Source organism: Podarcis bocagei (assembly GCF_964188305.1).
Source record: "Podarcis bocagei genome assembly, chromosome: 2".
NCBI lineage: Eukaryota > Metazoa > Chordata > Lepidosauria > Squamata > Lacertidae > Podarcis > Podarcis bocagei.
The window spans coordinates 57,520-70,111 of NC_138126.1; the positions used below are offsets into that span (position 1 = coordinate 57,520).

Below are 12,592 nucleotides of genomic sequence, written 5' to 3' on the forward strand. Positions count from 1 at the left end.
GATCCCTGAAGGCAAGCTTAAAGCTTAAAGTTACAAATGTACAAACAGGTTTACCCCATATGGAGGATGACCTGGGGACTGCTGTGGCAGCTAGCAGTCCAGTCCAGGTGATGCAGGGAGGTCAAAAAGGAGAGAAGTAGAAGGTAGCAGCCTGACTTGGCCTTTTACCAGGTCTGGAAGGGTCACATGCAAGGAAGGCTGCTCCAGGCCAGGAGGAACAGGAAGTTTCGACTGGCTGGACCAAACATTCCCTTGCATGCCCACTCTAGCAAAACAAGGAATATTGTACATGGCTGCTCCCAGTGGATTATATCCCACAAATTGGACATTTACCCTGGACTTTAAAAAAACTGAAAGAGTTACTGGGGATGTTCCCATGGTCAGAAATACTCAGAAAGAAGGGAGTCCAAAAAGGATGGGGATTTATTTAAGGTGAAATATTGAAGGCCCAAATGCAGACAATATCAACAAGAAAGAAAAGTGGGAGGCATCTAAGGAAACCGATGTGGCTGCATAAGGAGCTTACAGATGAGCTGAGAGTTAAGAAGGGGATGTGTAAGAAATGGAAGGAAGGGGAAATCACAAAGGAGGAGTAGACACGAGTAGCCAACAGTTGCAGGGTGAAGGTCAGGTTGGCTAAAGCTCAGAATGAGCTCAGGCTTGCAAAAGAGGTTAAAAATTATAGGAAAGGTTTCTTTTACTACGTCCAAAGAAAAGGAAGAGCAAGGAAGTGGTAGGAGAAGAAGGGGGTATGCTATTGGGTGACCAAGAGAAGGCAGAACTCTTCAACACCTGTTGTCTTCATCCAAAAGGAAAGTGATGCCCAAGCTGGTGATAATCAAATAAATGATGTAAGGAGGGAACTGCAGCCCAAGTTAGAAAATGAGGTAACAAGAAATGAATTCAGATCTCCAGGGCCTGATGGGCTGCATCCAAGGGTACTAAAGGAGCTTGAGGATGTACCGTATGTTTCGCACCACAGGACGCACCGGACAATAGGACGCACCTTGTTTTAGAGGGGGGAGAACAAGAAAAAAAAGTTCTCCCCCTCTCTGCCCAGCGCCCCTTCAGTGAAGCGGCAGGAGGCGCTGCACAGAGAGGGGGAGAATTTTCCCCCTCTTGTTTTCCCGCTCTAAAACAAGGTGCCGTTTAAGGTGTGTTCAGGCGGCTACCTTGGAAGCCTGGAGAGCGAGAGGGGTCGGTGTGCACTGACCCCTCTCACTCTCCAGGCTTCAGGTTCCTTTCGACCTGCTCTTTGGGGCTGGCGGGGGGGAAGCCCACCACCAGCCCCAAAGAGCAGGTCAGGGAGCAGCGGAAAGGTGCAGCTGAGAGGCTGCTGCCATAGTCGCGCGTCACCTCTCCAGCTGGGAGAGGGTCGCGGGGCTATGGTTTAGCCCCACGCGCGCTCTCCCGGCTGGAGAGGTGACGCGTGGCTATAGAGGCTCCAGCCTTTGTTACTAATCTAGAGGTTGAAGGGAGAAATATTCAGAAACCAGAAGAAATTAGAAAGTGTTTCCAGAAATATTTCAAAAAACTGTATACGCAAGGGCCTCAGGAAGTGTCTGAGATAGACCAATTTTTAAAAGCTAATGGTTTACCAAAACTATCTCAGGAGAAGAGATCAATCTTGAATTACAGAATAACACAACAGGAAATCGAGGGTGCCATTCAGAATATGCAACTAGGCAAATCTCCAGGCCCAGATGGACTTACCTCCAAGTACTATAAGACATTAAAAGACTATTTGATACAACCACTAATGGAGGTTTGTAATCAGATTATGGAGGGGAGGAGGGCACCGGAAACGTGGAAAGAAGCTTTCATCACATTGATACCCAAACTGGAAACTGAAAAGACCCAGCTTAAGAACTACCGTCCCATCTCACTCCTAAATGTGGATTACAAAATTTTTGCGGATATTTTGGCAAGTAGGCTTAAAAAGGTGTTAAATGAAGTAATTCATAAGGACTAGGCAGGCTTTCTCCCAGGCAGACATTTGTCTGATAATACTAGGAACATTATTGATATTTTGGAACTTTTGCAAACCAACATTAATACCAAAGCAGTGTTAATTTTTATTGACGCGGAGAAGGCCTTTGACAATATTTCTTGGAAGTTTATGAAGAAAAATTTGGAAGGGATGGGAGTGGGACGGGGGTTTGAAAATGGCATAGAAGCAATTTATTCAGAACAAAAAGCTAAGCTGATAGTGAACAATGTGGTGACAGAAGAGTTTAAAATTGAAAAAGGAACACGACAGGGGTGCCCTCTATCCCCCCTGTTATTTATCTCAGTCCTGGAGGTGCTTTTGAACATGATCAGGGAGGATCGGTTGGTGCAAGGAGTACAGGTCGGAGTGAAACAATATAAACTGAAAGCTTTTGCAGATGACTTGGTTTTAACATTACAGGAGCCAGAACCCAGTACAAAAAGAGTTTTAGAACTGATTCATGAGTTTGGTCGGGTGGCGGGATTTAAGTTGAACAAACAAAAAACTAAAGTTTTGGGGGGAAACTTGACACCTTTAGAAACAGATGGGTTTCAGAAGGAAACAGAGTTAAATGTGGTCAAAAAAGTGAAATACCTGGGGGTCAACTTGTCTTCCAAAAACTTGAACTTATTTAAAGATAATTATGAAAAATGTTGGTCAGAAGTTAAAAAGGATCTAGAAACCTGGTCAAGATTGAAACTTTCCTTGTTGGGTCGAATTGCAGCTATAAAAATGAATGTATTGCCAAAGATGTTGTTTCTGTTTCAAACCCTACAGATCGTGGACAGAGTGGAATGTTTTGGAAAGTGGCAGAAGGATATTTCAAAGTTTGTCTGGCAGGGCAAAAAGCCCCGAATAAAGTTTAAAATATTAACTGATGCAAAAGAAAGAGGGGGGTTTGCCCTGCCGGACTTAAGGTTATATTATGAAGCGGCAGCCTTCTGCTGGATGAAAGATTGGTTGCTTTTAGAGAACACGGATGTCCTAGATCTGGAAGGGTTTAATAACTCGTTAGGTTGGCATGCATACTTGTGGTACGACAAGGTAAGGACCCACAAAATGTTCAAAAACCATATTGTCAGAAAAGCAATATTTATGGTCTGGATAAAATATAAAGACTTACTAGAAGGTAAGACCCCGAGGTGGTTATCACCAGTGGAGGCCAAGGCCCGAAAAAACCCCAATATGGAGGCCGGTTGGCTGAAATATGGGGAAATAATAGAAAAAACTGGAGACAATTGGAGGTTACAGAGCTATGAAAAACTAAAGAATAAGGTGCAAGATTGGTTTCATTATGCTCAAATTCAAGAGGTTTTTAAATTGGATAAAAAAACAGGATTCCAGGTGGAAAAATCGAAACTAGAGACAGAACTGTTAGAACCAAAGACTAAGGTACTCTCGAGAATGTATAACTTGCTGCTTAAATGGAACACTCAGGATGAGACAGTCAAATCAGCCATGATAAAATGGGCTCAAGACATTGGGTACAACATTATGTTTGAAGACTGGGAAAGGTTATGGACCACTGGTATGAAATTTACGGCATGTAATGCCTTGAAAGAAAACATTATGAAAATGATATACAGGTGGTACATGACCCCAGTCAAGCTTGCTAAGATATATCACCTGTCTGATAATAAATGTTGGAAATGTAAGGAGGCTGAAGGGACATTCTTTCACCTCTGGTGGACTTGTCCAAAAGTGAAGGTCTTCTGGGAAATGATCTACAATGAGTTAAAAAAGGTGTTTAAGTACACCTTCCCTAAGAAACCAGAGGCCTTCCTCCTGGGCATTGTCGGCCAGAAGGTGTTAAAGAAGGATAGAACTTTTTTTATGTACGCAACTACAGCAGCAAGAATTCTCATCGCAAAACACTGGAAGACACAAGATTTACCCACACTGGAAGAGTGGCAGACGCAATTGATGGACTATATGGAACTGGCTGAAATGACTGGCAGGATCCGACACTTGGAAGAAGAAGCAATGGAGGAGGACTGGAAAAAATTTTAAGACTACTTACAAAAATTTTATAAGTTGTATGAATGTTAAGAACTCGCATGATTTGGAAAAGTTAGCTCCAGCAATAAGATTTGATGGTATGAGAAATTAAGTTAGATTAATGAAAGGACTAAGGTTTAAAATAACATTACATCTGCCCTTCGAGTAAATTGATAATAAGTAATTTAAACTTAAAATATAACTATTTGAAAGAACAAAAGAATGCATGAAACAAGGTTATAATTTGCTGATATTTTTATTGTCAAGAATGCACGGTGAGGGAGACGTGGGGAAGTCCAGTTAGTTGTGGAAAAAAGTTTTGAAAAGATGATTTTTTCTTTCTTTCTCTTTTCTTTTCTGTAATCTCTTTGTATATCCGACTTCGTAACCCTATCTGGAAAAATACAATAAAAAAATTTAAAAAAATTAAAATAATAGAGGCTCCAGCCATAGCCGCACGTCACCTCTCCAGCTGGGAGAGGGTCGCGGGGGGGGGGCTTCTTTTGCCCCACGCGCACTCTCCTGGCTGGAGAGGTGACGCACAGCTATAGAGGCTCCTGCCATAGGTGTGCGTCACCTCTCCAGCCAGGAGAGGGTCGCAGGGGGCTTCCTTTGCCCCGCGCGCGTTCTCCCAGCTGGAGAGGTGACGCTCGGCTATAGAGGCTCCTGCCATAGCCGCACGTCACCTCTCCAGCCGGGCGAGGGTTGCGGGGCTATGGCGTCTTCACTCCATAGGACGCACACACATTTCCCCTTCATTTTTGAAGGGGAAAAAGTGCGTCCTATAGAGCAAAAAATACGGTAATCTCAGAGCCTTTGTCTGTGATCTTTGAGAATTCTTGGAGAACAGGTGAGGTCCCTACAGACTGGAGGTGCAAAAGGATCTAGTAGCACATCTAGGCCACCAGCCCAAGTTGATCTAATGGACATGAGATTCTGACTAAACAACAGGGAAAACATTCTGATGGTAAGAGACAGTGGAAAGGAACTACCTTGGAAACTGTGCTTAAAACACCATCTCTGCTTAAAAGCTCTTTCATTGGCAGAGCTTGAGATCCAACAAATATGAGGGAAGTTGAAGTCTCCCACAAGTACTGCATCCCTCCTTTTGAATGTTTGGGAATCTGCTCTAGGAAGGCATCATCCAAGTCTTTAGTCTGGCTTGGCAATCTATAACAGACACCCACTGTGAAGCCACTGCTGCTTCTCCTACAATTTTTATCCCTATACTCTCAATCTGCTTTCCATGCTCCCGGTCATGGATTTCTTCACAAGTGTACACAGTGGTACCTCAAGTTACAGACGCTTCAGATTACAGACGCTTCAGGTAACAGACTCCGCTAACCCAGAAATAGTACCTTGGGTTAAGAACTTTGCTTCAGGATGAGAACAGAAATTGTGTGGTGGCAGCAGCGGGAGGCTCCTGGTACCTCAGGTTAAGAACAGTTTCAGGATAAGAATGGAGCTCCAGAACGAATTATCGTATTTTTCGCTCTATAGGACGCACTTTCCCCCTCCAAAAATGAAGGGAAGATGTGTGTGCGTCCTATGGAGCAAATGCAGGCTTTCGCTGAAGCCCGGAGAGTGAGAGGGGTCGGTGTGCACTGACCCCTCTTGCTCTCCAGGCTTCAGGAAGCTATCCGCAAGCCTTCGGAGCGCAGCGGGAGTTCCCGCCAGGCTCCGAAGGCTTGCGGATAGCAGCCTGCAGCCCGAAGCCCGGGGAGCGCAGCGCTGCGCTCCCCAGGCTTCGGGCAGCTATCCGCAGTGCTTGCCACCGCTCCCGGACCTGTTCTGGGGTCTGGGGAAGCTCGGGCTTCCCCCGCCCCAGACCCGCGGCTAAAAACGAAGCCGCACGCAGCCTCTCCCGGCTGGAGAGGTTGTGCGTGGCTAAGGAGAAAGCCAAGACAGCCAGCAGGATGGATCCTGCTGGCTGTCTTGGCTTCTTTGCTCTTTGGGCCTGGGGGAGGGAAATAAAAATGTTTTTCTTTATTCCCCCCCCCCCAAAAAAAAACTAGGTGCGCCCTATGGTCCGGTGCGCCCTATAGAGCGAAAAATACGGTAAGTTTTTAACCCAAGGTACCACTGTACTACTCCCTTCCAGTTTGGTCTGTTCCTTTTGAACAGGCTGTACCCCCGTTTCCACGTTCCAGTCATGAGTCTCATTGTTAGGGAATCATTCTGCCAGAAACAGAGGAGGTTCCAGAAAATTCATTTACATATGGGAGTGGCACTCTAACCATGCATGGCTCTGGCTGGTAGTGCCAACAAGAAAGAGGAACTATCAGTTTCGTTTTTTGCAGACGGCAAATGTCTACCCAACGAGTGCTGCCTGTAAATTCTGCTTTGCTGGGACTGCTGATGGACGCCATTGCTGGAAAGAGAGACTTTTTACTCAAAGCGTGCCATTATAGCTGTTTGCTTTCAGAGTCTGTGAGTGATTCATCTCTAAGAATAACTTCAGTTACTGTTCACTGTTTCCAAGGAAAAACTCTTCTAAACAATTGAAAGCATGTTACTGAGGTGCCTTCACACAAGTATCTACGAGCAGAGAAAGTGTAACGAACCTTTAATATTCAGTCCAGCAGGTTTCAGTAATGCCTCCTGAGTGATATTTGCCACCCTGTAGTGGAAGCGCCAATTTGTCTTGCTGAACTGAAACCATGAGTCGCTCCCTCCAGCTGCTTCCTTCTTGTACAGTCATACCTCGGGTTGAAGTTGCTTCAGGTTGAGCGTTTTCAGGTTGCGCTCCGTGGCAAGCCAGAAGTAACGGAACACGTTACTTCCGGGTTTTGCCGCTCACGCATGTGCAGACGCTCAAAATGACGTCACGCACATTCACAGAAGCGGCAAATCGTGACCCATGCACACGCAGACATGGGTTGCGTTTGCTTCAGGTTGTGAACGGGGCTCCGGAACAGATCCCGTTCGCATCCAGAGATACCACTGTAGTTTCTTGCCCTTTATCGGGTTTCTGGAGCATCGCCTCAGTTTCCTGTGCATCAATGAGGCTACCATCCCCAGTACCAGGTGTTCTTCTGTCTTCTGCAATATCATCTCCTTCCCCCTCAAGATCTAGTTTAAAGCTCTCCTCATCAGGTTTGCGAGACTCCGCAAATGTTCTTGTCACTGGCCTAGTCATATGGAACTCCCTGCCACTGGAGATTCAGCAGATGCCTTCTGGGCTGACTTTTAAAACGCCTCCCAAAGACTGTTCAACCAGGCCTACGCAGGCAGCTAAGAATACATGGTCTTTGGAGGTTTTTAATTTCTCTCTTTTTTTCACTCATTACAATTTTATGTTTGGGTTTTGTGTTCTTACATTGCTGTAAACCACTTTAGGATAAAGCAGCATATAAATATTTTTATAAACCAATAAATGATTGTCAGACAATGCGACTAGAAGTGTGTTTATTTGCTCCAAGCGAGACCTGCCATGAAGACCCCCCCCCCAGGATGGGCTTGCTCCTTGTGGGCCTCTGGGATATCTGACCCCCCCCCCCCGCGCCTCTGGCCATTCCACAGCTACTGACTCTTTGTCATTTTGCTCCCCCCTTTCATTAATATACCGGGTGGTCCTCCCCGCCCCCAGCATTTGCTTCTCATTGCTTTGGTTCTGCTGCTGATGGCACTGGATGTTCTAGCAGGCAGTGAGAGAAGCAACATGCGGTGCAGAAAGGTATCTAGCTGAAACACAGAAAACCAGTTTTAGCACCAGAACTGAGTGCACCCTCATCTTATTTTATTTTAAATAAATCTTCATGCCCTGGGCAGCTTCCGCCTCCTGCAGACTTCCAAACAAACCTTTCTCCTTTTTTGACATCTATGCTGCTCCTGCTCAGAACGGAGAGGTTGAAGAAACAGCAGGGCCCTGAATTTCTCCACCCGCCATAAACCCCCCACCATGGAAGAATTAAGTCTTTCCAGGCTTTTCCTGTACTGTCCAGCCATACCTAAAGGTAAAGGGACCCCTGACCGTTAGATCCAGTTGCGGACAACTCTGGGGTTGCGGTGCTCATCTCGCTTTATTGGCCGAGGGAGCCGGCGTGCAGCTTCCGGGTCATGTGGCCAGCAGGACTAAGCCGCTTCTGGCGAACCAGAGCAGCGCACGGAAATGCCGTTTGCCTTCCCGCCGGAGTGGTACCTATTTATCTACTTGCACTTTGATGTGCAACTGCTAGGTTGGTAGGAGCTGGGAACTCGCCCCGTTGCAGGGATTCGAACCGCCAACCTTCTGATCGGCAAGCCCTAGGCTCTGTGGTTTAAACCACAGTGCCACCCGCGTCCCACACCAGCCATACCTAGGCCGCCATAAAAAGCCAGGTCGCAGAGGGGCGACATAGGAGATCCCAAATAAACAGCCAGAAGAACTTTCTGACAGTGGAAGCGATTCCTTGGGAAGGAGGTGGGTTCTCATGGAATCGGAGAGTTGTAAAGGACTCCCAAGGGTCATCCAGGCCAACTCCCTGCAATGAAAGCCCAGGTCCCTGGGGGTGGGGTTTGCAACCAACACCAAGACCCACACTTTCACTGCCACCTCCATGGAACAATGGCGGCCAGAAGCCAGGGCTCCCTGGCACCATTCAAGGTGTTGCTTTTGACCTGCTTTTAGAATCACGGAGCTGGAAGGGACTCCAAGGGTCATCTAGTCCAACCGCCTGCAAGGCAAAAAGCCTCTCCTGGGGGGCGCCTTCCTCAACTGTGTCTGCCTTTGGATGGTGGAAGTGAGCCGCCCCAGCAAGAGAAGCCCTCCAGGGAGAGAGGCGGCCAGGGAGCAGTCAAGGGGCGACTGGTTTCTTCTGCCTGTATTTCCCTCTAGAACCTGCCGGCGACATCTGAAAAGGCCGAATGCCGGAAGATACAGGGCAGATGTGTGCAAACCATGGGACTGGCTCCCACAAGAGACAGGGATGGCCACCAATTAGGCAAATTAACGGAGGATCGGGGCCACCACCCCCCCATGGCTCATTTCTCCGTCTGTGGCCAGGAGCTCTGGGTCTGAAGGGTAGCTTCTAGCTGGGGGGAGGGTTGCGGCAGTCTGGCGCTGCTCTGGGGCTCCTTCCCTTTGGGGCAAGTGCTTCGTCGCAATGCGAGCAGGATGCTGACCCAGAGGAGCCATTGGCCTGATCCAGCTGCAGGGGTCCTCTGTGTCTCTGAGGCTTTGGCATTCCTCAAAAAGACGCCCCCTGCTGGAAGGGGCTCCTTCGTGATTGTTGGGAATCTTCTCCCTGGGTCTGAACCTCATTTCGTGGGAGAGGGCCCTCTCCCGTGGTTTTTGTGTCCTTGTGTTTTTCACTTCTCTCTCTCTCTCTCTCTCTCTCTCTCTCTCTCTGTAATAAATTAAGCTAAACTTTCAAAAGAAAAGGGGGAAAAGACCTGTCCTGCCCCGTCTCCAGGATCTCTGCTCCCTACCAATCTCCACCCCACAATTTAATAGCAAAAACAGCTTTGGGGCTGCCTGTGCAGGGAAGTTTTCAACGTGTGACGTTTGGTTCTGCTTTCATCTCTCTTGGAAGCCGCCCAGAGTGGATGGGGCAACCCAGAATACAGAATAAAATAATAAACATAGTTAGTATTTCTACATCCAGTCTGTTTCCCCCTCTGCAGTTCTGGGAAGCTTTGGAAGTTAGCATAGTATCCCAGAAACAGAAGGGACCATCAGGGTCACGCAGCCCAGCCCAGCCCAAGAATCCTTCTCTGACCAACATGGGACTCGAACCCAAGAATCTCGCGCTCCACTGAGTTATTCCAGCTTATGAAGGGGGGGGGGGTGAGAAGCCACCCTTGACAAAGTCAAGGCCATTGGGTCTGGTGAACCCAGGGCTGCTGACACTGGCTGGCAGCAGCTCTGCTGGATTTTGGACCTGGGGCCTGGAGATACTGGGGACTGAGCGCCTGCTGCCACACTAGAGTCCTGCGGTTCCCCCTGAGACGGCCCCTCTCCTTCCTGTCCTTCTGCACACAGCTGTGGGGCATGTGGGGCACCTGCAGCCTGCCGGCTCTTCTGGGAAAAGGGCGCTGGAGACCCCCTGGCTGCCTGCTGCCCTCCCTGCAGCCCCAAGGGCCAGACCCCTGGGCCGGCAGCAGGAGGGCCAGGAGGAACCCGAGGGGCTCCTCTTCCCTCCAAGCCCTTCCCCAGCCAAACCACTCCTGCCCAGGTCCTCTCAGAAGCAGCTTCCAGAAAGGCTAGGCAGCTCATTCTTACGCGGGGAAATCATAGGAGGGCAGAACAGCGGGGAGGGTTGCCGCCAGGGGCCCCAGGAATCTGCGACAGACGCGCTTTGGGGCACAGCGAGGCGGGGGGCACAGGGCCGTGTGCAGGCCAACAACCAAAATGGATGTGAGGGAGGAAGAGGAAGAGCAGGGCAAGGCCACAATGGAGCCTCCATGTCCAGAGCCAGTCCACCGGAAGACCAGGGAGGGCAGCAGCCGGGGAGGCCTCTCTCGGCCCCCCATCTCCCCCCTGGAGCCGTTGGAGGGGCTGAACGAGAGCAGCTTTCCACGTCCTCATCCAGCAGCCAGTTTGTGTGAATGGTGGGATTTTAATGTCGATTTCAAAATTGTGCATTGAATTGGATTTTAAATGGTGTCCAGACAGAGGCAGAGAAGTGGGGGGGGGGTGCGCAGACGCCACCTGGGGGCAGCAGGGACTCCCCCCCCAAGAAGGTGGGGCAGGAAGAGCAGGCCTGTACGAGGCCCCACAGCTTACATGCCTGGGAAGGGGGGACTGTCCAGGAAGGGGAGAGCCCTCTTGACGGAGCCCCCCCTCCCCATCACCTGGGGCTTAACCCTTCGCTCCCTGCCTTTCACGCCAGCCTGATCCCCAAAGTGGCGGGGCTGGCGAAGGGGGGTCTTTGGGCGTGTCTATGCCATCGCCCCCCAGCGCAGGGTGAGGTGCCCTGCCCACCACACGTACTCTGGCCCCCTGACCCCCAAACCCGCCTCTGTGCCCCCAAGAGGGTCCACAGGGATTCCCATCCCTCCATCCATCTCTGGGTGGGCCTCTCCCCCCTGCTTCTACTTGTAGGTCCAGCAGGCGGTGGCCCACCCCTGCCCCTTGCAGATCTCCTTGTGCTTGAGGAAGCAGCTCTGGACGCGGAACTTGCGCCCGCAGTCCTCGCAGGCGTACAGGTTGCCGTCGTGCGTCTTCATGTGCTCCGTCAGGTGGTGCTTCAGCTTGAACTTCTTGTTGCAGACGGAGCAGCCAAAGGGGCGCAGGCTGAAGGTCAGCATGATGTGTCGGTCCCGCTTGGGCTTGACCGCAAAGCGCTTCCCGCAAAGGCAGCCAAACTTCTTGCCGTCGGGCGCAGACATCAGCTTGACGGGCGCGTGAACCACCTGCCCGTGCACGGCGTGCGCCAGGATCTCGTTGCCATGGAGGTCCACGGGCTTCCACGAACTCTCGGGGAAGGCCACCGAGTCCGCCTTTGCCGAGAAGCCGCCGCCAGGGCCGCTGGACGAGGATGCCGCCGGGGCGCCAGGGAGCAGGTAGCTGACCTCGCCGCTCTCCTGGATCTCGGCCGGGCACAGCCCCGACACGGCCAGCGGCCTGCCCAGAGACTTGAAGAAGCCAGCCTCCGACAGGCACGAGCTGCTGCCGGCCCCGCCCAGCACCGAGGCCGAGGCGGCTGCCTCCTCAGCGTCAAAGCGCTCCTGCTTGATGTAGAAGACCTTGGGGGCCTCGTGTGCCGAGGCAAAGGACGGCTCCTTGACTCGGCTCTCCTCGGCCTTGGCCGGCCCGTCGGTGGAGCCGCTGCAGATCTGCGCCTGGTGCTCCTCATCCTCCTCCTCCTCGTCCTCCTCCTCGTCAGGAGGCACGCGGATCTTCAGGACCTCGCCGTCGGGGCAGGTGCGCCGCCGCCGCCCAGGAGCCTCGGCTTCAGCCTCGTCCCTGGAGCCAAAGTAGTTGCTGCTGCTGGGCGACTGGCTCTCGCTGGCGCGGCTGGACCAAGGCCGGCAGGCGCCGCCCTCCAGCTCCTTGAGGATGCCTGAGCACTGGTCCACCACCTGCCACATCTGGAGCCCGCTGGCCACCAGGAGGTGGCTGGGCAGGGCCTCCAGGAGCAGCTTGAGGCGCCCCGAGTAGATGAGCTGCAGGAGGTTCTCGAAGGCGTCCGGCTCGATGACGCCGGGCAGCACGATGCAGTTGGTGTCGTGCAGGAGCAGCTTGTCGTGGAAGTAGGGCGAGGAGGCGGCCAGGACGCTCTTGTGCGCCTGGAAGACGCGGCCCTGGACATGGATGGCGATGTCGCAGAACTTGCCCTCCAGCCGGTGCTTGTTGAGCGACTCCAGCAGGACGGCGGCGTAGTGAGGGAACTCAATCTGCACGCTGCGCGTCTCGGGCTCCATGGCCGCTGCAAGGAGGAGGGAGAGGGTGAGGGGCCAAGGGGGGAGGAGAGGGCACAGGGGGCTCCGCAGGCCAGGCAGCCGCCTGCCGGGGGGAAGGGAGCCCAAGGGTCATCTAGCCCAACCCCCACAAGAGGCTTGCTTTATGAACTGTATTGCAGGGGGCTGGGTTCCTTTCCAAACCTTTCTGTCTCCTCTGCTGCTGCCTTGTCTCAGAAGCCTGGGCAGCCGACCACCAGGGATTCCTGATGGTACAAGGTG

General features: G+C 51.4%; 1 protein-coding gene across 1 annotated transcript; it reads right to left on the reverse strand.

Moving 5' to 3' along the window:
* Window positions 1-10,716: 10,716 nt before the first annotated feature.
* On the reverse strand, window positions 10,717-12,334 carry ZBTB9 (zinc finger and BTB domain containing 9; the record flags this gene model as incomplete). The annotated part of the gene is made up of 1 exon (XM_081184701.1): window positions 10,717-12,334. One exon carries the CDS (start codon window positions 12,332-12,334, stop codon window positions 11,003-11,005), a length of 1,332 nt encoding a protein of 443 aa, XP_081040827.1. The 3' UTR covers window positions 10,717-11,002.
* Window positions 12,335-12,592: the final 258 nt, after the last annotated feature.